General features: G+C 38.5%; 1 protein-coding gene across 1 annotated transcript in view; it reads right to left on the bottom strand.

Moving 5' to 3' along the window:
- The window catches only part of LOC127453482 (beta-1,4-galactosyltransferase 3-like), a 37,892-nt gene extending 11,311 nt beyond the window's left edge, over nt 1–26,581 (bottom strand). Inside the window, exons 1-3 of the mRNA XM_051719879.1 lie at nt 26,458–26,581; nt 6,300–7,436; nt 5,294–5,529 (exon numbers count right to left, since the gene is read on the bottom strand). Coding sequence (XP_051575839.1) covers nt 5,294–5,529; nt 6,300–6,558 — 495 coding nt within the window. The 5' untranslated portion in view covers nt 6,559–7,436; nt 26,458–26,581. The remainder of the gene's footprint in view (nt 1–5,293; nt 5,530–6,299; nt 7,437–26,457) is intronic.
- Nucleotides 26,582–27,951: the final 1,370 nt, after the last annotated feature.

The following is a 27,951-nucleotide window of genomic DNA, read 5'->3' as shown; positions in this document are numbered from 1 at the left end:
TGGCACAGTTTTTGGCAAAATATTCTCAAACGGAATGGATAATTTTTTTATGTGGGCTGGTATGAAGAGTGACATTGTAATGCATATTTATCTGAAGTTTTTTATCAAATAAATTGCTAAATTACACAGTAATTTGATTACAAACTATGTAGACTGTGAATCAGAATCCAGGCAAACAATTATTAAAGTCACTTGAAAAGGGAACATCTTCATTTAATAGCGATTACACATCTAATAACATTAGAGTAAGTGAACAGAGCTGTTTATAATCAGAATGAGCTTTATTGCCAAAAGTTCTCACATACACAAGGAATTTTTTTTTTTGGTGATAGGAGAAAAGTACACAAAATTTTACAGTGAGACACAGAATATAAAACAAGGTAAGAGTATAAATAGACATACAAATAATAGGACATATAACATAGAATGGCGTATGTACATGTGCAAGTGGTAATGTATGTGCAAGGGGTTTGTACAGTTATTGAATTAAATCTGAGTGGATTTACATATGTACATGAGATATTTATATACATTATTGCACTATGGGAGAGCCCTGAGGCAGTTTAATAGTTCATGTGGAAAAAGGCCTGAGGGTAGAGACTGTACTTGTGCCTGGATGTCCTGGCGCTCAGTGCTCTGTAGCGCTGGCCAGAGGGTGACAGTTCAAAGAGGGAGTGGGCAGGATGTGTGGGGTCCACAGTGATTCCACCTACATGCTTCCTCACTCTGGAGATGTACAGGTCTTGGAGGGTAGGCAGGGGGGCACCAATAATCCTCTCAGCAGTCCTGACTGTCCATTGTAATTTTCTTCTGTCTGATTTGGTGGCTGAACTAAACCAGACAGTTATAGATGTGCACAGGACAGACTCAATGACGGGTGATTAGAACTGTGTCAGCAGCACCTGTGGCATGTTGAACTTCCTCAGAGGTGGTAGAGCCCAGGAACCTGAATGACTCCACTGGGAGTGCGGGGGGGATTTCTCCTGAAGTTCAATATAATCTCCACTGTTTTGAGCATGTTCAGCTCAAGGTTGTTGTGACCACACCAGACAGCCAGCTGATCAACCTCCCTTCTGTATGCAGACTCGTCACTGTCGCGGATGGGGCAGATGATCGTGGTGTCGTCTGCAAACTTCAGGAGCTTGACAGTGGGGTCTTTTGCAGTGCAGTCATTCTTGTACAGGGAGAAGAGCAATGGAGAGAGAATGCATCTCTGAGGAGCACCAGTGCTAATAGTGAGGGTCCCGGATGTGAGTTTCCCCAGTCTCACTAGCTGCTGCCTATCTGTCAGAAAGTTGGTGATCCATAACAGATTGGGGTGGGCATGGAGAGCTGGGTCAGTTTGGTTGGGAGAAGAACAGGTATGATGGTACTGAAGGCTGAACTGAAGTCCACAAATAGGATCCTTGCATGAGTCCCAGGTCTGTCGAGGTGTTGCAGGATATAATGCAGTCCTATGTTGACAGCATCATCCAGATCTATTTGCACGATAAGCAAACTGAAGGGGGTCCAGCAGGGGTCCAGTGATGTCCTTCAGGTAGGCCAAAACCAGTCTCTCAAACGACTTCATGACCACAGAAGTGAGAGTGACAGGTCAGTAGTCATTTAGTCCTGTGAACTTCACACTGCTCCAGTGATCTATTGAAGATCTGTGTGAAACACCATCTGGGCCTGAAGCTTTCCTAGTCTTTTGTTTCCGAAAGACCCACCACACATCCTTCTCACAGATCATAAGTGCAGATTGAGTAGCAGGAGGGGGGAGGAGGGGGGTTCCAGGAGGTGTTGGTGTGTGGGAGTGAAGTGAAGAGCAGAGCGGGGGGGTGTGAGACTGGGCTTTTCAAACCTGCAGTAAAACACATTCAGTTCATCAGCCATTAGTTGATTCTCTACAGAGCGAGGAGGAGGTGTCATATACTTGGTAATGCTTTGTAGGCCTTTTCATACAGATGCAGGATTGTTGGCTGAAAACTGTTTTTTCACCTTTTCAGAGTAGCTTCTTTTAACCACTCTGATTACCTTAGTAAGTGTTTTCCCGGCCTGGTTGTACAATGTTTTATCCCCACTTCTGTAAGCATCCTCTTTGGCATGAAGCTATCTGAGTTTTCCTGTAAACCATGGTTTATTGTTATTCAATGATAAAAATGTCCTAGTAGGGACACACATATCCTCACAGAAACTGATATATGATGTCACAGTATATGTGAGCTCATCCAGGTCTGTGGCTTCAGCCTCAAAAACACTCCAATCAGTGCAGTCAAAGTAGGCTTATAGATCCTGCTCTGCTTCATTGATCCATTCTTTACAGTCCTTACTATAGGCTTAGCTAATTTTAGTTTCTGCTTGTAGGTCGGGAGAAGATGAACCACACAGTGATCAGAGAGTCCTAAAGCTGCACATGGGACAGAGCAATATGCATCCTTTACAGTGGAGTAGCAGTGGTCAACATCTCATAACACACTAATTTAGATGCTGTGAACTGTTTATTTACTAGCTTTTACTATGACTTTAATGTTTTATCCCCACTTCTGTAAGCATCCTCTTTGTGTATTGCTATTGAATAATAAAAATGTCCTAGTAGGGATGCACATATCCTCACAGAAACTGATATATGATGTCACAGTATCTGTGAGCTCGTCCAGGTCTGTGGCTTCAGCCTCAAAAACACTCCAATATGAACCAGACAGTGATCAGAGATTCCTAAAGCTGCACATGGGACAGAGCGATATGGATCCTTTACAGTGATGTAGCAGTGGTCAACACCTCTTACCACACTAATTTTGATGCTGTGAACTGTTTATTTACTAGCTTTTACTATGACATGAATCAATACATAAATGAATTAACATTCAGTTATTAGCTTTAAGTGACATTGGAGCAAATGTAGGTGTCATTGCAGATGTTACAAATTCATTTGGGAATGAGGGATGACACATTTTAATCCATATCATGCTATCGCATGTCAGAGTAATGGCAGCAGGGCAACAGTTGCTTTGACAGGATTGGTCAGAAGAGCTTTTAAGGCAGGGCTTAGCGAAGGGTCAATTAAATTTACAACCATTTGTCAATAAATGTGTATCAGTAATGGATGCATTTGGTTACATTTTAAGAAGTGAAGTGCATGTCTGGCATCATTTTACATCACTTTTTTTTGCGATCTTGCCACCTCTTTTGTGCAGACATTTTGCATGAACGACACAAGAGGTTGCGCAAAAGGTGCCAGCACACACACAACTGCAACTGCTTCAGCTCAGAGTGAAAACATGTAGCCTATTTCTGAATGAGGCATTTACTGTTAATATTGTATTCTGCATTTAGTGTAAGTGATACCAAAAAACAAAAAAAACAAAGGAAATTAAATAAATTAAATGGTTTTCATTTCTCCAAGAGTGACCTATTTCTCCATATTTAACCACGAATAGAAATCAGCCAAAATATGAAATTGCTCACTCGTTCACTATACCCTATAATGATTGCCAAACAATGCATACAGGAAACAGGGAGTGATCGGTGATATACACTATATTGCCAAAAGTATTCGCTCACCTGCCTTTAGACGCATATGAACTTAAGTGACATCCCATTCTTAATCCATAGGGTTTAATATGACGTCAGCCCACCCTTTGCAGCTATAACAGCTTCAACTATTCTGGGAAGGCTTTCCACAAGGTTTAGGAGTGTGTTTATGGGAATTTTTGACCATTCTTCAAGAAGCACATTTGTGAGGTCAGACACTGATGTTGGACGAGAAGGCCTGGCTCACAGTCTTCGCTCAAATTCATCCCAAAGGTGCTCTATCGGGTTGAGGTCAGGACTCTGTGCAGGCCAGTCAAGTTCTTCCACACCAAACTCGCTCATCCATGTCTTTATGGACCTTGCTTTGTGCACTGGTGCGCAGTCATGTTGGAACAGGAAGGGGCCATCCCCAAACTGTTCCCACAAAGTTGGGAGCATGGAATTGTCCAAAATCTCTTGGTATGCTGAAGCATTCAGAGTTCCTTTCACTGGAACTAAGGGGCCAAGCCCAGCTCCTGAAAAACAACCCCACACCATAATCCCTCCTCCACCAAACTTCACAGTTGGCACAATGCAGTCAGACAAGTACCGTTCTCCTGGCAACCGCCAAACCCAGACTCGTCCATCAGATTGCCAGATGGAGAAGCGTGATTCGTCACTCCAGAGAATGCATCTCCACTGCTCCAGAGTCCAGTGGCGGCGTGCTTTACACCACTGCTTCCGACGCTTTGCATTGCACTTGGTGATGTATGGCTTGGATGCAGCTGCTCGGCCATGGAAACCCATTCCATGAAGCTCTCTACGCACTGTTCTTGAGCTAATCTGAAGGCCACATGAACTTTGGAGGTCTGTAGCGATTGACTCTGCAGAAAGTTGGCGACCTCTGCGCACTGTGCGCCTCAGCATCCGCTGACCCCGCTCTGTCATTTTATGTGGCCTACCACTTCCTGGCTGAGTTGCTGTCATTCCCAATCGCTTCCACTTTGTTATAATACCACTGACAGTTGACTGTGGAATATTTAGTAGCGAGGAAATTTCACGACTGGACTTGTTGCACAGGTGGCATCCTATCACAGTACCACACTGGAATTCACTGAGCTCCTGAGAGCGGCCCATTCTTTCACAAATGTTTGTAGAAGCAGTCTGCATGCCTAGGTGCTTCATTTTATACACCTGTGGCCATGGAAGTGATTGGAACACCTGAATTCAATTATTTGGATGGGTGAGCGAATACTTTTGGCAATATAGTGTATTATAGATCAGTGGGAGCGATCGATCATATAATTTACATTTATACAATTGGCAGACGCTTTTATCCAAAACGACTTACAGTACTTGTGCAAACCCTGTAGAAAAAAGTGCAGTAGAGGTAAAATCAAGCAATAGAGAGATTATGATGTCTGATGGGTTATTTCATTTATGATCACATGGACAGAAAACACTGTTGCACATTTTGAAAAATCGAGTTTTGCCTCTACATGTTTCGTAATTTTTTTGGTTTGCAATTTATAGAAATTCAATATGTCTTCCCACCCCTATTGTTTGTGACTTCTGGATAAAGATTTTTCAAAGTCATTTTAAAGATTACACGCACAACAAGTTAATTTTGGAACCTGTGTTAAGGATTTTCACAACTCATGGAAAACATTTGTATTTGTACATGTAGAATTTGTTTGTCAGTAAATAATTTCCTGAATTGCATGCTCTTGACCATGGCAGTCATGCATGATAAGCTAGCACTTTTTGTTAAATGCCACAAATGTAAATGAAGGCAACGCACCTGTTGAATGACATAGATGCCATAGTTGAGCTGCTGACGCTGAAGGAAGGGATGCAGATAGTAAAGGAGGAACTTGAGGTGGTGCTCTCTGCTTCTGTGAGGAATGATTATGGCAGTTCGGTGGCGTGCATCACAGTTTGGTGGCCTATAGCGTCCACCACGGACAACAAGAGGATTTTTTCTCTCCACTTCAGCGAGCGTAAGCCCAGAAGGAAAGGTGACATGGATTGGTCCACCTGGATATAAGAACAGAAGTGTGAACAGGAACATCTGCTGGCTGAGGAGGAAATAATTTGGCTTAAATCAATGGTTAAACCAGAAAAATTAAAAAAGTCTGTCACCATTTATTCACTATGAGTTTGTTCCTAACCTGCATTATGTTCTTTATTTCATGGAACACAAAAGCAGATGTTTGGCAGAAAGTTAGCCTCAGTCAGATTTCACTTTCATTGCATCTTTTTTCATAAAACGAAACTTAATGTCAACTTAGGTCAACTGTCTCTTTGAAGGAAGTCTACGAGCCCTAAAAGATGGACACATTACACTGTTTTGAGTGCTGGCTCCTACATTGCAAAGTGGTTGTACTAGTACACACCTAGAAATCAGAAACCTGCTAGCATGACTGGACTGTGTGTTCCAGGAATAAACCTGTTATAAAGGTTACGTGATCCTGTTAACTATGGGTTGTGAAAGTATTTATAGTATCTCATTGTGTGTTGTAAATCTGTTATTTGTGATATTAAGGTGGAAAGATTTTCCACATAGACTTCCCATGCTCAGAATTTGTTTGATTTTGCATTTGCACTAATCCATGACTACTTTGCTTTATCACTTAAAACAGACACCAGTAAAACCTGTCATTATTATAGCAACGGTTTTGGGTCAAGTCTAAGTGAAGGAGTTTCCTGGCACTTCCTGTTACTACAAATACACTTGAGATTATGGATTTAAAATAGATCGATCAGGAACCTGATGACACAATGCCAATGGGAGCTATTAAACTCACCAATCAGAGGAGACTGCTTGGGGCAGTAGGGCATGTCCTCTTTATTCAGAGCTGGGCCCAGTAGGGAAAGGTTGGCATAGACATCTGTGTGGTTCCGCCCACCAACTACATGTCCCATCGCAGAATCCGATTTACGGAAAATCCGGAAAAAATATGACACCCTTTTCTGGCAGCCCTCTCTGGAAAGAATAGCCATGACTACTAACTGTACGCCCAAGAGCATAATCAGGTAGCGCCATTTGGATTGCAGTGTGAACATGGTGATGGAACCGAGCCACGAAAACAGTACAACAAGTTTGAGTCAGATGAATGAGATGAGAGAATTTAAGTTTGATAAGTATGAGGAACTGGACTCTACGGTGGTCTCATTCCTTGTATCACATATACTTCAGACTGATACACTTTGTGGAACCATGCAAACAGAAGAAGCTAATAGAAAAGGTCTAAACTGTGTAAGAGTTAAGTAAAATAAACTGAAATGTCTCAGGAAGCTATGAAGCCTGGAGATGTAAACAAATTATTCTTTTCAGGGATTGGCAGATATGGATAAGATATGTTAAGAAGATATTTTTGTCGTTTCAATGAAGCACAAGGCACTTCAGATGTGTTCGATGAAATGGCTAAGGAGAGATTTCATGTACTTCAAGACCTATTGCAAGTTGAATTCGATTCACTTTGCTCACTGGCAGTCTTTCAGGCTTTCATTAATATACGACTTCAAACAGAAACTACTAGTGGTCCTCCGGTGTCTTCATGATTCAATGATCTAACAAGCTTCCGTCAGGCCCCACCAAAGCTATAGACCCCAGGAGGAAGTGTCCGCTTGCTGGAAGGAAACTGATTGTTTTGTTCCCCAAGGGTCCTCAACAGCAGCACTCATGAAAAGTCCGGTACAAGCCTCATGGCCCCTTCACAACAAAGCATAACATAGCATGTGGGGGCCAGAGTGGTCAAGGGGTGTGTTGTGAGAGAACGCGTTTATGTGTATTTGTCCTGGATATGTAGAAGGGGCAAACAAAGAGGAGGGGGGAGGCACGACATCCAACACCCACAGCTATGGTCTCATTATGTCGCCGTGCAGGGGGAGGGTCCAACACCCCGTCCAATGCCAACTGGTCCAATGACAGGAGTCAGTGCCTGAAAACAAAGAGGAAGACATGAGGAATGAGCCAGTGTGGTGTCTTTACATAGGTTAAGTCTGTTCAATTGCATCCATTCCGTAATGAATTAACTCGTGCTTGCGCACAACCAGTGTGCAAAATAATAAAAAAATTGGCTTTGGCCAGGTACTCGCCAGTGCATGGTAGCATTTAAGGCCGCCAAATTCAAATTGAAATATTCTGTGAAATAAATCTAAAAATGCACATTCAAATGTAAAAACAGTGCTTTAAAATTTTAGGTGTGTGCCAAGCACTGACGATGAATTAGGTGGAGGCCTTTCTCTTTGGCCATTGCACCTTGCTCCCTTATCAGCATCTTGCAGCATAAGCAATGAGTTTTAAAACGCTGTGTCAGGAAAGGAGTTCATTTTCAAAAATCGTTTCTCAAGATCCCCGTGTTCTGTCCGATTCTATTGAGCCCCATCTAGCGTCCTGTTAGGAACAGCAGCACTGAGCGCACATACTAGTACATGCTATTACCATACATGCTGCTACAAATGCCACTCCACAAGAGTTCAACCAAATACCACTACTATTTGGGAATATTACTACCATACATACAACTGTAATTAATGAAAAACAGGAGGTAATGCCGATATTTTGAAGCATTTATTTATTTATTTCGTTTTACGAAATGTCTCAACATAATACATGGATCAGTGATATATTGTAGCTTTTTCCCCCAACTGAAATAATGTCTTTAAAATTTGAATTTTGTTAATATTTATTTTGATAAATTTGACCAAATATTTTATGTACATGTTATTTATTTATATATACTTTATACTATAATATTTACTGATATTTTGAAGCTTGATTACCACTGTAGTACCCCGGCACCTAGGCTAAATACCATGCAACACCAAGTTATCATAGACCGATCTATGGAAACAATTATTTTTCCATTTTACAAAATGTCTCTAAACTCGAATATAATTTGAATATAATTCAAATTTTGGTAGCATTTAAATGGAAACTTCAAATTTAGTTTCTCAACCCTGTTGGCAGCCCTAGTAAAGTAATAAGGAATTTACATAATACACAACAACCATAATAAATGGTTTAAAAGAATAATAAGTACAATAGTCCGATGATCACTGGTGTAAATCACATGAGCGATTCTTTTTAAAAGACATACAAATAGTCTGCTTAAAACATCCAACAACTTTTACCTTAGTAGAAAATGTATCATCAGAAATTTATCTAGGATGCCTAACGTTTTTTCCTCCAGAATTCCATGTGGCGAGACATTAGATATTTGAATATTATATTATTAGCATTAAGCCACTAAAAAAATTATTCATATTAAGAAAAGGTGCAGTTTTACAGAGAGATGGGGAGTAGTTTGTATATGATGCTGTAACTGACAAAATGAAAACAGCTAGGCTAACAATCCCATTGTCATAAGGACCAAAATCCTTTTTTTTTTTTTTTTTTAAATAACTGTTGTCAAAAGTACTGGTACTTCAGTACCAAGTTGGTACTAAAATAAATAGGCTAAGATGTAACAATACCAGTGTTTCTACAGTACCGGCAGTACCAAGCACTGACTTAATTCGGTACCGCATGCTGTCTGACTGACACACAACTGCTTCCAAATGCTCACGTGCTTATTTGAGCGTGTGATTTGTTAATCTTTTTAAACTGAAATGGACAATTAATCAAATTAAAATTGTGATATGTCCCAGTGTGATTATTATACCATGAAAGGTTGCAATCTTAGTCTGCATTTGAGGTGTGTACTTCAAAGGAATGTGTGAAACTGACCACTCATACAATGGAAACTCATTGAGAATCAATCGTGTTGTATGAAATGACAAAGCAGAGCACTAATCCACTGTAAAAGTGCATATACATGTAGACTATATATAATTAAATCACAGCATTTGCGTTTTAAGGTCACACTGGGCCATGTAGCAAACTGTTTATCTGTCAGAAGAAGAGAAGCTTCCATCAAAATAAAAACAGGATTCAAAATAAAAGCTAGGCACCTGTATAGTATAGTAAAATATATATAAAATAAAGTAACTAGGGCTGAAACGATTAGTCGACATTAGACAAAAAAATTCCGTTGTCGAATAGTCGTTTGATGTCATTTAACGTATTATGAGATCACATTAAACTCTAATGATGGAGGAGCACTGCAGATCGAGCCTGACTAAGGGGAGGAAGAATTACACAGCTCACAGTCCAGATGCACTCTACACTTTCACAGCTTCAGGTGATGTAGATCGCAAAGTATGAGGGAATAATACAAAATAAGTAAATACAGAAGCACTCTCGTTGTGAAATAAGCAGAGCCGGAGCAAAACTTGTGTGTTGAGCATGTTTAAAGGAAACACCCAGGTGTTACATCTTTAATGCAGTTATATTTAATGCATTATAGCTTTATTCAAGTTCAAATAATAAGGAAGCAGGTCATGTAAATAACTACAAACTCCGAAACGGTCATTTCTCTGTGCGGTCAGCGCCTCTTCTATGAGTTGTGCGATGTGTCCCGATCTAAGGGGGAGAGATTGAAACTGCACCTGGCTGAGGCACACTTGCTGCAGCTAGATTATAACGTGATGGCGACTTATTGAGTCATAATATATGTCACTGTGCATTTCTTATTGTGAAGAAAATTGGCAATACGCCGCTTTATTAATAAGAGAGAGTTTGTTTTTTGGTTCCAGTTAAAGATGGATTAAAGTGAACAGAAAGGTAAGCGAGGTAGTCTTCGCCCCATTATACACTGCAACAAAATACATTTTTTTATTTGTTTTTGTTTTGGCTTGTTTTTCAAAAATAATATCTAAAACTCATTTAAAACAATGTACATTTACTTTAGCAGCTATACTGCAGAATAAAAAAATTGTTATCCGAGAATGTAAAAAAATAAAAATATTAAAAAATAAAAAACAAATAAAAAAAAATCCTTTTAAAAAAGATAACCTAAGAAGCATATAAGATATTTAGACTTGCTTTTAGAGAATAGATCTTGAATAAGTATATTTTGTCTTTACTGCACTTATATTTAAGATGCATTCTCTGAAAGCAAGTCTAAATATCTTATATCTTGCTTCAAGTCAATGTATCTTGTTTTTTAAATGGAAAACAAGACAAAAACACTTTATAAGAATAGGATTTTTTGCAGCGTATTTTTTACAGAAGTAAACTTAATAAAAAAATATTTGTTTTCCTTTAATTTAGTGAATGTCATTAAGAGGTATTTTTAAAAGATGATTTTGTCCTCTGTAATGTTAGCAAGCATGTTTAATACAACCTTATAAGTCAGGGCACAAGCTGAGCTAATGATTAATCACTGTAATAATCACCGAATAGTTAATCGACTAATCTAACGATTATTAGAACATCAAAATAATCGTTAGCTGCAGCTCTAAAAGTAAATGTACAGTAAAATGTAATACTCACTGTAGAAATATTACAAACAATAATACATAATGATAAATAAATAATAATGAAATATATCACAAGCAAGAGTGCATTTGTACTGAATAAAAGTTGGTTAAAAATGCAATGGTATGTTGAAAAGTACTTGTTCTATTTTTTACTTGTTAAAAGTTTTTAAAAGTTTTAAGAATTAATTTGATTAGACACCATTTTGATGATGACATTAAATTAAACTTTAAAACGGAATTCTGGAAAAATAATTAAGTGGTTTATTTCAGCTTTTATTTCTTTCATCACATTCCCAGTGGGTCAGAAGTTTACATACACTTTGTTAGTATTTGATAGCATTGCCTTTAAATTGTTTAACTTGGGTCAAACCTTTTGGGGTAGCCTTCCACATGCTTCTCACAATAAACTGTTGGAATTTTGGTCCATTCCTCCAGACAGAACTGGTGTAACTGAGTCAGGTTTGTAGGCCTCCTTGCTCGCACACATTTTTTCAATTCTTCCCACAAATTTTCTATCGGATTGAGGTCAGGGCTTTGTGATAGCCACTCCAATACCTTGACTTTGTTGTCCATAAGCCATTTTGCCACAACTCTGGAGGTATGCTTGGGGTCATTGTGCATTTGGAAGACCCATTTGTGGTCGAGCTTCAACTTCCTGGCTGATGTGTTGAGATGTTGCTTCAATATATCCACAATTTTTCTTCCTCATGATGCCATTTATTTTGTGAAGTGCACCAGTCCCTCCTGCAGCAAAGCATCTCCACAACATGATGCTGCCACCCCCATGCTTCACGGTTGGGATGGTGTTCTTCGGCTTGCAAGCCTCAACTTTTTTCCTTCAAACATAACAATGGTCATTATGTCCAAACTGTTCAATTTTTGTTTCATCAGACCAGAGGACATTTCTCCAAAAAGTAAGATCTTTGTCCCCATGTGCACTTGCAAACTGTAGTCTGGCTTTTTTATGGTGGTTTTGGAGCAGTGTCTTCTTCCTTGCTGAGCAGCCTTTCAGGTTATGTCAATATAGGACTCCCTTTACTGTGGATATAGATACTTGTCTACCTGTTACCTCCAGCATCTTCACAAGGTCCTTTGCTATTGTTCTGGGATTGATTTGCACTTTTTGCACCAATCTACGTTCATCTCTAGGAGACAGAATGCATCTCCTTCCTGAGTGATATATACTTGCATACTTTTGTTTGTATAGATGAATGTGACACCTTCAGGTGTTTGGAAATTGCTCCCCAGGATGAACCATACTTGTGGAGGTCCACAATTTTTTTTTCTGGGGTCTTGGCTGATTTCTTTAGATTTTCCCATGATGTCAAGCAAAGAGGCACCGAGTTTGAAGGTAGGCCTTAAAATACATCCAAAGATACACCTCCAATTGACTCCAATTATCCATCAGAAGCTAATTGGCTAACTGCCTAAAGGCTTGACATCATTTTCAAGAATTTTCCAAGCTGCTTAAAAGGCACAGTTAATTTAGTGTATGTAAAATTCTGACCCACAGGAATTGTGATATAGTAAATTAAAAGTGAAACAATCTGTATGTAAACAGTTGTTGGAAAAATTACTCATGTCATGCACAAAGTAGATGTCAATAAACGACTTGCCAAAACTATAGTTTGCTAATATGAAATCTGTGGGTTGGTTAAAAAAAAGTTTGTAAAAAGTTACGCCAATTCACTCGCCATTGGAGGGTGTGTCAAAAAGTTAATTTTGGACCCTGTGCACAACTGTTGAACAGCAAACACTACCAGCCTGTGTTGCTTCCCCTTCCATTCCTCTAAATTGTGTTTAGATGAACATACCCTACACTTGGTTCCAATATGGCTGACGTCCCAGACAAAAGCCTTGTCCATTAGGAAGGAGGCAAACACCCTCAGCAGCAAGGCAGGAACTTGGTAAAAGCTCAGTGCAGCCTTGGTCCCAAAAGTCACATCATTCCTGCAGGGAATTCCTACCCACCACCAGGAACACTTGCTTGAAAAGTGACCTGGGGCTTGTTCCAGCTTCATTTAATCTGCTTGGCACGGTCTGGTAGATCTGTGTTTACAAATCAATTACACCTCATTAAAACAGCCTCTTAACAGGCCAATAATCCTAATCTGGGAAATAGCACAGGGATTGGTGGATTGTGAGAAGGGAAGATAAGGCAAAGTATAAGTGTGTGAACACATGCATGGATAGTTGTATCCGGCACTATTACGGTCATCTCGTTCTAATCTAATCTTCAGTCAATCCTTCACACACTACAGCTTCAGGGCACTTTTCTCATCATTCTTTGCTGTTCCTTCTCCTCTTGTGAGAAGTTATGAGAGAGGCACATGAGGGAAGATCATGCAAAGGAAACTAAAGGAAGAACTGGAAGAGATACTGTTAATGACTTTTTACACTACTGTAATGAGGTCACAGAGCACAAGATGTTTGATGTTGTGCTGACTAACTCAAACACACCGTCTCAACCTCGCCCATTAGGATGGACATTTCGCAAATATTATAGGTTATTTTAAACTAACTGATGTCCATGTACCATATCGCATCTGTGGCATGTTGTCAACTACAGTACCACAGACAACAATTCAGACCCCTATAAATGAACGGCAAGCCGGCTGAAGGGCAGCACGGAGTAATTTTTTTTCCCTAAAGGAATGAACAGTACTTTTTTTTTATCCATTTTTCTCCCAATTTTGGAGTGCCCAATTCCCACTACTTAGTAGGTCCTCCTGGTGGCGCACTTACTCACCTCAATCCGTGTGGCGGAGGACAAGTCTCAGTTGCCTCCGCTTCCGAGACAGTCAATCTTATCATGTGGCTTGCTGTGCATGACACCGCGGAGACTCTGCATGTGTAGGCTCATGCTACTCTCTGCCATCCACGCACAACTTACCACGCGCACCATTGAGAGCGAGAACCTCTAATCGCGACCACAAGGAGGTTACCCCACGTGACTCTACCCTCCCTAGCAACCCGGCCAATTTGGTTTTTTTAGGAGACCTGGCTGGAGTCACTCAGCACATCCTGGATTCAAACTCGCAACTCCAGGGGTGGTAGTCAGCGTCAATACTTGCTGAGCTACCCAAGCCCCCGAATGAACAGTACTTTTGAAATTTTTTAAATCATATCCTCACATATGAGATAAAGAATCCAGTCATATCAATAGCCTAATAAAAGCAGTTTGATTTTAAAATATACTCATATACAAGATATATTCTCTAAAAGCAAGTCTAAATATCTTATATGTTGCTTCTCAGGTAAATGTATCTTGTTTTAAGTAGGCTATTTTTAGAGATTTTAAAATATTTAAATATTAAATATTGTATTCAACATTCTCCAGTAACAATTTTTTCTTCTGCAGTATAGCTCCTAATGTAAATGTACATTGTTTTAAAAGGAGTTTTAGATATTTTTGGAAACAAGCCAAAAAAGACTGATCAAAAACGTATTTTGTTGCAGTGTATAATGGGCTAAGGCTACACACTCTCACATTTATGTTCACTTCGATCCATCTTTAACTCACAAAAACAAACTCTGTTCTTAATAAAGCTGCGTATTACCGATTTTCTTCACATTAAGATACACACCGTGACACATAGGCTTCAGTATATTATGATTCAATACGTCACAAGCCATCACATTATAATCTAACTGCAGCAAACGTGCACGAGGGACGAGCGTCCCCGCGCCAGAGTGTTCAACAGCCGGGTGCAGTTTCAATCTCTCCCCTTTCATGCAACTCATAGAGAAATGCCATTTTCTAAGTTTATGACCCACTTCCTTATTATTTGAACTTTATGAAAGGATGCATTAAAGATATAACGCCAGGTTGTTTGCTTTTTAGACACTCTGACATGCAGGTTTTGCTTAAGTGGAATGCCAGTGCTTCTGTATTTACTTATTTTGTAGTTTTGCATTATAATTCCCACATACTTTGCCATCTACATCACCTGAAGCTGTTTGGAAAGTTTAGAGTGCGTCTGGACTGTGAGCGGTGTTTTCTTCCTCTCCTCAGTCAGGCGAGAGCTGCGGTGCTCCTCTCGAGCGCCATCATTAGAGTTTCACAAGATCTTATGTTACATTAAATGAGATCAAACGACTATTTGACAAAAATGTTTGTCGACAACGTCGACTAATTGTTTCAGCCCAAATTATATATATATATATATATGGGTCAGGAGCTTCAGTTAATGTTCACATCAACCATCAGAATAGGGAAAAAATGTGATCTCAGTGGTTTGGACCATGGCATGATTGTTGGTACCAGATGGGCTGGTTTGAGTATTTCTGTAACTGCTGATCTCCTGGGATTTTCACGCACAACATTCTCTAGAATTTACTCCGAATGGTGCCAAAAATAAAAACATCCAGTGAGCGGCAGTTCTGTGGATGGAAATGCCTTGTTGATGAGAGATGTTAACAGAGAACGGCCAGACTGGTTCAAACTGATAAAGTCTACGGTAACTCAGATAACCACTCTGTACAATTGTGGTGAGAAGAATATCATCTCAGAATGCTATTCTGAGATACGGGTTGGCACTGTTTTGGCGGCATGAGGGGGACCTACACAATAATAGGCAGGTGGTTTTAATGTTGTGGCTGATCTGTGTAATATATATATATATACACACACACACACACACACACACACACACACACACACACACATATATATATACACACACACACACACACACACACACACACACACAACCAGTCAAAAGTTTAGGGTCACTTACATATTCATTATTATTTCATTTTTTTCACATTTTAGAATAATATTAAAGTCATCTAAAATATGTAATAACAGAAATGGAATTGGGAATTATGTTGTGACTATAAAAATCCTAAATAAATCAAAACTGTGTTATATTTTAGCATCTTCAAAGTAGTCACCCTTTGCCTAGAATTTGCAGACATGTACTCTTGACATTTTCTCAACCAACTTCTTGAGGTATCACCCTGGGATGCTTTTTAAACAGTATTGAAGGAGTTCCCATCTATGTTGGGCACTTATTGGCTGCTTTTCTTTATTATTCGGTCAAAGTCATCCATTTCAAAATTGTTTTTTTTATACAATTTTAGTTTTGTAATTAAATCAATTAATATGTTGGCACAATTATATTTTTGTCTACAAAACTCATTTGAAACATTTAAGAATATGCCTTCAGATCAAAAGATTTTTAAGATCATGAGAAACATTTCAGTCAAGTGACCCCAAACTTTTGAATAGCAGTGTGTGTGTGTGTGTATAAATATATAAATTATATATATATATATATATATATATATATATATATTATATATATATATATAATTATTAAGTTGTCTCAATCATCCTTTTCAGGTCAGACTACTTTTCTCAGTGGAGGAGCTTCTGGTTTTGTTAGGGTGTGTTCACACTTGTAGTTCGGTTCTCATGGTTCTCTGGTTCTTGGTCCGGAACAATAAAGAAAATGATACATTTAATCCTGTTCGCTTAGCGTTCACACTGGCATTTTTAACAACGAACCTAAAGATACAAAACAAAAAGGCATCAGGAATTATACAAACAGTTAAGACCTTTTAAATTAAGAGGCATTATTTGAAAGGCATAATGAAATTTGTAAAATTAATTTGTCAAACCGCAGGACCATTAAACTGAACTGAATTTTTTTTAAAAAACAAATTTAAACAATTCATTGTTTAAAGTCTTGATGTTGAAAACAGAAAAGGTTCATGTCCATGGTATTCTTGCACAGATACCAAGCGGAAGCCAGGTTTACTTTTTTAGCTGGTCAAGGCTGACGAGCTGAAAGACTGGATATAACTTTGCACAAAGCGGTGCTACCATCACACCAATCTCGTGCCAACACATATTATGGTTGTGGTTTGCTTACTAAGCATCCCATTTATACACACCCAGGGACATTTTAGTCTATGATAATCGACAGCATGCCAGATGCAGCACATAAATTAACTTAAACAAAAACAAAATGATGTGATGTGTTGCTTAAAACTTCAAAGTATAACCTTAATGTGCAGCGCCTAAGTTTAGAAAGCAATACATTACAATCCAGGAGAGATACATTTAAACTTAAATCCGATACAATTAAGTTAAATTTAAATGGAATAGATACAATAATCATTGTAGAGGCACTTAAGAAAAACGAAGCACCTTCTGGGAAGGGACACTAATGCAAAGTCAAGTGTAGTGAGTCTGTGGCCACTGAACCGGAACAAAGTAAGGTATTACTATGCCACATAAAGACGACAAGGAAAGGGAGTGATGGAGAAGCAATATTAAAATGGGATAGAGATGGAATGCTTTAGACTTAAGAATTCATAGTTTCTTTCTCTTGCCAAAGCACATGTCTCCCCCCCACCTCCATTCTGGATTCAAAGGGACAGCGCTGGCATGACTAACTCCCATCTTCACAAGCCAAGACACACATCTTTTATTCCATTCCTTTCTCTCTCCTCCCTCACACAGTTGAGCGAACATGCATCTGTGTCAAGCTATAAATGGCACAATCTACTGTGCCCATGGGCTTTAATATTATATGCATATGCATACATTGCAAAGCCCACTAACACACTAGAATGGGCAGATAAATGGGTAAATATGAATTGCATAAACATAAATATATAAAGAGATCCTTCCTGCTGTGTAGCCCATGGTGACTCGTGTGGCTTCGCTCAGCTGTACAGCAAAGAGAAAAGTGAGGAACAGCATGATGCTTGTTAGATGCACGAATAAAACATTTATCCAAGATCTGCATTAGCATCCAACTTCTCCATGGAGCCAGAGAGTAAAATGGTGATTTAAGTTGTTTAGTTCAGCAAAAAGTCCAGTAAAGTCAGCTCTGCACAAAAATACTCAGCCTGATCTCATTAAAACTACATAACTCTGGCAACATTTTTGCAAAATGATAGGTGGATACGTGGTTCCTTTTCTTTCACATATTGGGGCAGTTCTGAGGTGACATGTCCACTGCGTGATGCCAAAAGCAAGTTAAATTTTCTCCCTCACAGATCAGGTTTTAAAGATTAACACTATCGTGTTATGGACTGATAGTGAATTTTGCCTATGCTGATAACTAAAGTGGTGGAAAAGGCAGATAACCGATCAATGGTTTTAAAAATCGATTTATAGAACATTAAATTATTTCCTTACAATGACAGGGACAGACAAACTTGGAAAAGTTATTGCCTCGCAGCAGGTTAATTGGGAATGCGAGAGATTTATTCTAAATTTGTTTGTTAAGAAATAGCCTATAAGAAGGAAATATACAGTTGTTTATTCAAATGTCAGGCTACAAGAGTCCAAAATGAAAATATCCCAGATGTAGTTTATTGTTCAACCAAAATCCCAATAATAATCAGAAAATAAGGATGAATATTGTTATTGATGAAAGATTTAGATACAGCAAATCCCCATGAGGTGTCAGTGATTCTTTTATTTCACCTCTAGAGGCTACTGTTATACAAAAGAACCAAGCCATTTTAACTGTAGAATCATCCAGCTAAGTACAAAGGAACATAAAAAAATAAAAATAAAAATATCGGCAACTGTCAGCATAGACTCTACCCTCCCTAGCAACCAGGCCAATTTGGTTGCTTAGGAGACCTGGCATGCCCTGGATTCGAACTCATGACCCCAGGGGTGGTTATTTAATAATATTAAAATATTTCGCTTTACAAGTCATGCACTATACAATACACAAGAAATGTTCACGATATTTTTATAAAAAAAAGTGAGATACCCGATTGCATCGTACCATCTGATCTTCAAAATATAATGAAGTGTTCAAGTGTGCGTCTTTGTGTCTAACATCATTTCTTGTTATGTGTCATACCAAGATGTCTTACAGTTAGCCAACCACAGTGGCGGGTAGATGAGCAAAATTGCCCACCATCCACATGACAACAGCTACCTGCATTTGACGGCTGCTAATTTCAAACCCTATGCTGATATATAATATATATTTTGCTGACTCCCCAGCTCTATGGTTTTGTCATTTCCCAATGTTGTTGATCGTCTGTTAATGAGTGTCGCAATCAGCATTCGGGATATTATTGTTGTTTTACTAGAAACAAATAAAGAGAGATAATTTGATGGGTTTATCAGGAAGGCACGTTATGTTCACACAGTGATGCCTTTTATAACTCATAAACCACTGTCTTCCTCTCAGTCTGAAAGAGAGAAATATAAAGCGTGCAGCTACAAATAGCGCTGTGTTGAACCATTTTGTACGTGACGACATGTTTCAATCTAAGAGCAAATGTTTGCAGCCGCCCATTTCATCCAAGTTGCAATGGAGACAATGCAATGCTTCACATCTACATAAGTTCACTATCACAGGATATATATTTCTTTGTTAAAAGACAAATAAATACTATATTAATACAAATGACTACTACATCCCGTTGGTTTTCTGTGCAACAATGGTAACTATCAGTATTCCATATGTGCATAGGCCTACATATTATACATGCTATTTGTTACTCAAGGTTTGATGTTTCAGTGATTGACTTGATTTACATTTGACATTACTATTAGATGAAGACGCAACGTGGAAGTCAACTATAGCATGTGTGATGCATCTATTTATTTAAACTAAAAAAGCCTGAGAAAATGCATGTGTGGTTTGTGTGTTTCTTATGTTATGTGTTGCTCAATACAGTTGAAGTCAGAAGTGTACATACAATTTTTAACCACTCTACAGATTAGTTATTAGCAAACTTTAGTTTTGGCAAATCGTTTAGGACATTAACTTTCATTGTTCACTGTAGTTCCTATATAAATCTTAAACAACCCAATGACACCAGGTTTTTGTAGACAGAAGAGGAGATGATATCACCGAGGGTTTAACCAGATCCCATAGCAATGCCGCGTTTATTAAATTATTAGAGAAATATTAATTGGGTATAATAATAATATTAATATAGTTATTACTAGTCATAAGAATACAATTGTAGGCCTAATATACTTCTGTAATTTCTAAATGTAGTTATAACCACCATTATTATTATTATTTGTATTATTATTATCAGGGCCTGAAATTCTGCGTGGATGCGGGTATTGCGAACAAATGTAATCAATCACACATGATCCACGTTCATAACGTGGGGAATTTCCGCACTATTTTCGTCATTTTAACATGTAGCTGAGAACTGGTAAACTAATATATACAGATAATCAAATCAATAATTATATGTTTTGGGGGGCCTGGGTAGCTCAGCAAGTAATAACTCTGACTACCACACCTGGAGTCGCAAGTTCGAATCCAGGGCATGCTGGGACTCCAGTCAGTCTTCCTAAGCAATCAACTGGCCCGGTTGCTAGGGTGGGTAGAATCACACTGGGTTAACCTCCACGTGGTTGCTATAATGTGGTTCTTGCTCTCGGCGGGGCGTGTGGTGAGTTGTGTGTGGATCCCGCGGAGAATAGCGTGAAGCCTCCATGCGCGCTAGGTCTCAACAAGCCACATAAGATGTGCGGAATGACGGTCTCAGATACGGAGGCAACTGAGATACATCCTCTGCCACCCGGATTGAAGGAGTCACTACACCACCATGAGGATTGAGCGCACATTGGGAATTGGACATTCCAAATTGTGTAGGAAACAAAATCTTGTTCTATCACACTAATTCCACAATATGGATGAATAATTCAGCTCTTCTACGTCTCTCTCTCTCTCTCTCCCCCTCTCACTCATGAGCAGCTTTCGGCAGCTCATTAAATGCATGTTGAGTTTAGTGGGAGCGTGCGCAGTGATGAAGCAAATATTAACTTAACCTAAGGTGTTACAGATCTATAAACCTGTTCATACGACAAGAGAATGACGTTGTATCGCCTCTCTGTAATCGAGCGATGTGTTAAAACTATCACTCCTGTTTATAATCAACAAAGCTGTCAATACTGCAAGCACACGACGTTGGGGCAATCTACTACTGCCGGCTTTCGTATCGTGGTGCTCCATCTTAAAAATACAACACAAAGAAAGGCAGAAATAGTGCAATAAATAAACGCCTTGTATGCAACCAGAACTGCTCGGCTGCAGGGTGAAGAGAAGCAGTTAAACAGCTATTAAGCAACATCTCTCTAATACATATGAAATGTACATAAACAATAATAATATAGTAGTAATATTAATACTATAATATTAATGGGGCCTGGTTAGCTCAGCAAGTAAAGACGCTGACTACCACCCCTGGAGTAGTGAGTTCAAATCCAGGGCGTGCTGAGTGACTCCAGCCATGTCTCCTAAGTAACCAAATTGGCCCAGTTGCTAGGGTGGGTAGTCACATGGGATAACCTCCTCGTGGTTGCTATAATGTGGTTCTCGCTCTCGGTGGGGCACGTGGGGAGTTGTGCGTGGATGCCACGGGGAATAGCGTGAAGCCTCCAAGCGCACTACGTCTCCAAGGTAACGCGCTCAATAAGCCACGTGTTAAGATGCGTGGATTGACGGTCTCAGATTCGGAGGCAACTGAGATTCGTCCTCTGTCACCCGGATTGAGGAGAGTCACTACGCCACCACGAGGACTAGGGGTTAACGTTTTTGTCATTTTTGGAGCTTGACAGGAACGAACATGACTAACACACAGTATCGGATTTGGATCAGACTCGGACCGATACCCGATCCATCTAAAAACGTCAGTATCGGAGCCGTTACCAATCCAGGTATCAGACTGGTGCATCCCTAATGAGGACTTAGAGTGCATTGGTAATTGGGCATTCCAAATTGGGGAGAAAAGGGGAGAGGAAAAAAAAAATAAATAAAAATAAAAATTATATATATATAAAATATTAATAATATAGGCTACATAATATTATCAATCTATCTTTAATATACACATTATATAAGCAAGGTTCTCTCAAGATTTGTTAAAATTAGTTAATTTGTTTAATTAATTTTGTCAACATTGAAGTAACTGCATTTTTAAAGTAACTGCTGAGTATAGACTTGTACTCTTAAAGTGATAGTTCACTCAAATGAAAATTCTGTCATCACTTCCTCACCTTTGTGTTGTTGCAAACCTGTATGACTTTCTTTCTTACATTGAACTTAAAAGGAGATGTTAAGGAGAATGTTAGTTTCAGTCACCACTCACTTTTATTGTATGTAAAGTAAGATGCAGAGACAGTGAATGGTGACTGGACATACAGCCTAACATCTCTTTTGGTGTTCTACAGAAGAGCCAAATTAATGCAGGGTGAATAATGACAATAATGAAAGTTTTATTTTTGGGTAAACTGCCCTCAAACTACCAGTTAAAATATTTGTTAAAAGGTATCTGCCAAGAACAACAACATAATGTCAACACATGACTGTATTACATCTTTCTGAGAAACAAGTGACTGAAGAGAAGGGCCGTAATATAGACTGTATACTTAGAATTGTCTTATCTGATTCAAAAACAGAGGTGATATTTAGGTGAGATTGTTGCAAAATTTCAGATGTTTTAGTATTACAAATAATATTCCCCCCAAAGTGCATTGGCAGAGGGGTGAAGGAGCATTTCCCCCGCTGCAAGAGCTGAATTCTGTAGGAAACACTGGTGTATGTTTGTAATAATGTTTGGCAAAACACCTATGCATTTAAGAGTTAAACACTGCATTACTAATTCTTTAACATAAATGTTAAAAAGAACAATATGTTTGGGAACATTCCCCGACAATTACTGGGCAACATGCTGAACCACAGAAGGCCCTGTAAAAGAGAGTAATCATTTTATTTATAATGGAAAGTATAAGTGAATAAAAAGATGATAAGATTCAAACCTTAAAAATCCTTAGCCAACTCAGCAAGACGAATGATGGCAGAGGCACGTTGGCTGGAGTTGCAGAGCATCTGGATTGCATGTGTTAGATTATGAGAGCGGTAGAATAAGAATAAGAAGAGCTTTGTGAGGGCTGAATTCCCTGGACCTTGCCGCCTGCTGTCAATCAAAACTTAAGAGAAAACAATCCCTCTGTCTGAGCTTCACTGTCACACGAGGTCATTGGTCAATCTATCAGCCAATCCATCTACATCTGTCCATGTATAGCAAATCATGTCTCTCCAAAGCCTACAAGATCACTAAAATACACACCATCTGTACCGTAAACCGCAGAGTCTACAATACCATACTGACTAACAGCTCTGTAATATACCAGTGTGTGGCTTCACAACTTTCAAACAATGCTACAAAAGACATTTGTCATGTCAAAGAGGTATAAATTGGTTTTGAATATCTGTTCAATCGAAAAGCACAAACAAAAGTCTGAAAAAAAAAAAAACAATGAAGCTTTTCTTGGGTTTATTGTGTTAGCCACACCTTAAATACACATGTAAGTTAAATCCTTTATACAATTAGAGGAATAAACATCAAATATACCTGGCACACAAAAGACTGCCCATTAAACAGTCCTGTGTGACAAAGGGTGCATTTTGATCAAATCCTAAATCAAAAAAGTATAATAAAATACAATACAAAAGGCTGAGCAACTGTTGGTGTGTTTTGTTAGAGATTGTTTACAATAAAGCAGCTGGGGACAAATGGTTTCACAGTTTCATGTTTACAAATGGGCCTTTTGCTTTAAAGCAACTAAATGCAAAGGGGCCAAACTTTAAGGACTATGGCATTAGGCTGTCAGAACTTCACACGGTCAAATCTGGCCATTTATATAACATCTTTACAAGTAATCTGAAGGGAGAGTAAATGCTAAGAATGCCAAATCTGGATAGTAGCAAATCTGATGCATCGTATAGAAAATGAGATTATCCTTCATAATAATATTGTGAAACAACAAAAAGTTTGCAAAGTTTTTGGGGTTAAATAAATTAAAGAAAAATATCAATATCATGACCAGAGAGGGCATATGGCATCAGTCAACGGAGACAATCCTGCATGCAAAGGATTAGTTTGAGCCCGCAGCAACAGTACCAGGAAATATTTTCCCTCAACTATATTACTAAGCTTATTGAGGCTGCTTCTAAAGTTTCACATGGAAAGAATAGAAGGAATTAACTGGAATGTATCGTATTACTCTAGACAAATTTTCAAACTGACTTTCACAAGTATAAAATAATATTATCACAACTTGCTCTTGTTTTAAAATGCTTCACAACATGTTAAATGATTAAATGCCCAACATGAGTGTGTATGCTACTTAATTATACATTTTCAAAACAATTTTCAAACACATTTTTTTAAAGTGACTAATATACATTATATATATACATATTGCAAAAAACATCCAGTGAGTGGCAGTTCTGTAGATAGAAATGCCTTGTTGATGAGAGAGGTCAACAGAGAATGACCAGACTGGTTCGAACTGATAAAGTCTACGGTAACTCAGATACCACTCTGTACAATTGTGGTGAGAAGAATATCATCTCTGAATGCTATTCTGAGATGTGGGCTGGCGCTGTTTTGGAGGCACGAGAGGGACCTACACAATATTAGGCAGGTGGTTTTAATGTTGTGGCTGATCGGTATATGTATGTGTATGTATATATATATTTTTTAAATACAATGAATTTTTTTTGGTTTGCACCAAATGACCTGAACAAACTGTGCCTTATCAAAAAATGTCAAAATTGTGTTTTTGTGTGACATGGGAAAAAAAAAAAAAAAAAAAAAAAAAAACTACCTACACGCTTAGGGTTACACCACATGACATGAATTTGGTTGACAAAAGTTTTTCCAAGCATTAATCATTTTAAAATAAATTTTCACTGCTTATTTTTAAAGAAATAATTCTTAAAGATTATTCTGCAATCTCCACTACTCTACTCAACATTTTTTCAAGAATTTCATCCTTTAATGACTCTGATTTGATTAGATTTTATTATTAGATTTTTGTTTTACTCAGGGTGGTTACACCACATGATATTTTTGACTTTGAAGCCCAATAAATAGTTAAAATTACTTTAAACTCAGTGATTGAAATCATGATCATCATGACAGAGGAGTATTCAAGTAATTGTTTTGTGTGAATTGCATTTGTAATGTATTTTTAATAATTAAAAAGATCTGGACAAAACAATGAGCATCACATCATAACCCAAAAACATACATTTCCCCACCATTATAATATTGACTTTTCAATGCCCGAAAATCACAAATTTACAAACCTATTTTAAAAGGTTCCCCATGACTGTGGGAACCCTGTGACTAAAACTTCATTCCAACTTGTAAAAAAAATAGTATGTTACTTATAATCAGGCCAGGAATGAATTTGGCTCAGACTCCTTAACAACATCAGAGCAGTTATTCTATTTATCTACTAACCATCCTGGTATTGTGCACACTTTCATGCTAGCACTTTAAAAAGTAAAAATTAACCATGAACTTTTCACTGATATACTTTCTTCGAACTTGATGGTCTGAAATGAGAGCGCTGACGTGAAACCACACCTAATTTATCACTGACCCATTTTGTACTTTGCGGTTACTATCTGTTCCAGTGTTATGGATCAACTGGGGATGTGCGCGTGCGCGTGAATAATTGTACTTGCCTCCCCACTTAACATGATCCCCAGTTGATCCACAACACCGGAATACCACAAAACTACAGGAACAGCAAAGCCCTAAGTGCAAGCAAGACAACCTGCTGCTTGGATCTGTAACCAAGTGATAAGATCCTGGGGGACCAAAAACGTCAACCCACTAAAAAGAGCCCGAGTCTCACACAGGAAAATAAAGCACAGCCATTTATTATCAGGAATAACTGTGCAAAAAAAAAATAAACATAACAAGGCTAGACACCATGCAGCATTCAGCAGTAACCACCACATTTTCCTATCTTAATCCATGTAGTTATAAGCATCTATATAATGCTGAAAATGAGTCTAGTACAAAGATCCTCGTCTAAATGAACAAATCACTGTTGTGTTGCGCAACCATGAGAAACCAAATAACAGACATGGACTGCCTGAAGGAAAGTAGTGAGTAAACCCAAGATATTTGACTAAAACCACCCTGATTAAACACTAAAAGTACCTCTGAATAACATGGTAATGATTTACAAAAAGTACAAAGTAAAATGTAAAACAAATACTGTCCTTCATATCTAATTCTGTCCACAAATAAAGGACAGCATTAGGAAGTGAAATTGCAAATCAAGGGGAACAAAATTTGACTTGTGCATGTGAAGTCAGTCTTTAGTTTTTATTGTACTCACGGATCCATGTGGTCGTGGTAATCACATAGACACCTAATAGACACCATGAGTATTTATCAAGATAAATATAAAAATAGGGACGCGTCGTGATTATTGTTAAACTGTCACAGCTGATGTCACATCAAACACTGGCTGTAATAACACACTATGGCTGCTGAGGCTGGCTTTACTGATACTTTAGGTGTCATTAGAACACCTATGACACGTTAAAAAGCCGTTACCCCGCAAACATGGGGTTTTGTTTTAGTCCTCAACTTAAGAGAAAATGATGCTGAGCCGCCTGTCGTCACACACAGCCAGTGCGATTAGCTACAGCAGGCTAGCACAACTGGGGCTCCTCACAAAACTCACTAGCCCTCAAAAAGGTGAGAAAAAAAATATAGACCTCAACAAATTCCAATGGACGAGAAAAGATCTCGATAAGAGACTTTAGAACTTACCTGGTTAATCTCGAAAAGTTTGCTGGACTATTTCCTCGGATATTCCGTTACTTTTCACTCTTTTGTATGACTTCGACTCGCTCCCCCCTCTCACGATTGTCCTGACGTAGTTGAAAGCGCCGAGCATGCACAGGAAGTGATGCGCGGGCACGCTGCTGTGCGGGTGCGCGGCCACAGGGGTTTCTTTGCTTTTTCTACACGTCAGCCGCCCAAGTTTCACACATAATGGTGTTAACTGGGGGGAATGTTTTTTTTTTATTTATTTTTCCTTATTTGAAGAAAACAAAGTTGTTCCGTAAACGTTTACGATGTCAAATGACTTGGCTCCATCAGATAATTTAAACCCTTAAAAAAATAATGTGAGCATTACTGAAGTCAATTGTGATGAATAACTGATTTGTTGAACAAATTGATCTCAGTCAGGAGATATTTAAATGTATTTATCTAGCTGACACCAAAATATGAGAAAGACAGTTTGGTCATGGAACAGTTGTTAAGAATGTCATTGGAGCTCTAGATCATTTTTCATTCTTTCCCGTTACAAATAATGTATAAACAAAGTCAAACTTAATTGTGGTCAAAGTCCATCAAAACATACAAATTAGCCTAGTTAGATATACAGTGCCATTAAGCCAGTAGGTGGGGAATACCACATAACCTCAATTTTGTACTCAATAATTTATATCAATCCATACAATGCAAGTGAATGGGTGACAAAATTTTGATGCTCCAAAAAGCACATAAAAGCATCATAAAAGTATTCCATACGACTCCAGTGTTTTATTCTATGTTTTCAGAAGTGATATGATAGGTGTGGGTGAGAAACAGGTCAATATTTAAGTCCTGTTTTGCTTGAAATTCTTCTCCCTGCCCAGTAGGGGGCAGTAGGCATGAAGAATGTGAATCACCAAAAGCACAAGAAGAATGTGAAAGTGATCTGTTTCTCACTCACACCTATCATATCGCTTCTGAAGATATTGATTTGGAGCCTTATGGATTACTTTTATGCTGATTAATGTGATTTTTTGAGCTTCAAAATGTTGGCACCCATTCACTTGCATTGTATGGACCAAAAGAACCGAGAAATTCTTCTAAAAATCTTCATTTCAGTTCAGCAGATGAAAGAAAGTCATACACATCTGGGATGGCATAAGGGTGAGTAAATGATGAGAGAACTTTCATTTTTGGGTGAACTATTTCTTTAAGAGACACACTAGCGACCAAGGCTAGAGGCCATGGCTTTTCTAGCCTCCTTGTTAGCACGTCTGACTCCCATTCTGGGGATTACCAGTTCAAATCCCATTCAGGGCAGGTTAAGTAGGACCAGTGACATTTGGACCTTGAAAAATAAGTTCAAGGAACTTAGATATTTAAGTTATGAGCCCAAAACTTCACATTTCAAGTAATGTATAATTAAGAAAACTTGACTTTTCCAGTAAAGAAAACATTAGGGTTTACAGTGTGCATACAAATTACTTCGATCCAGTTATCTAC

This window comes from Myxocyprinus asiaticus, chromosome 15 (assembly GCF_019703515.2).
Source record: "Myxocyprinus asiaticus isolate MX2 ecotype Aquarium Trade chromosome 15, UBuf_Myxa_2, whole genome shotgun sequence".
Taxonomy (NCBI): Eukaryota; Metazoa; Chordata; class Actinopteri; order Cypriniformes; family Catostomidae; genus Myxocyprinus; species Myxocyprinus asiaticus.
This window is presented reverse-complemented; position numbering and strand designations above follow the sequence as displayed.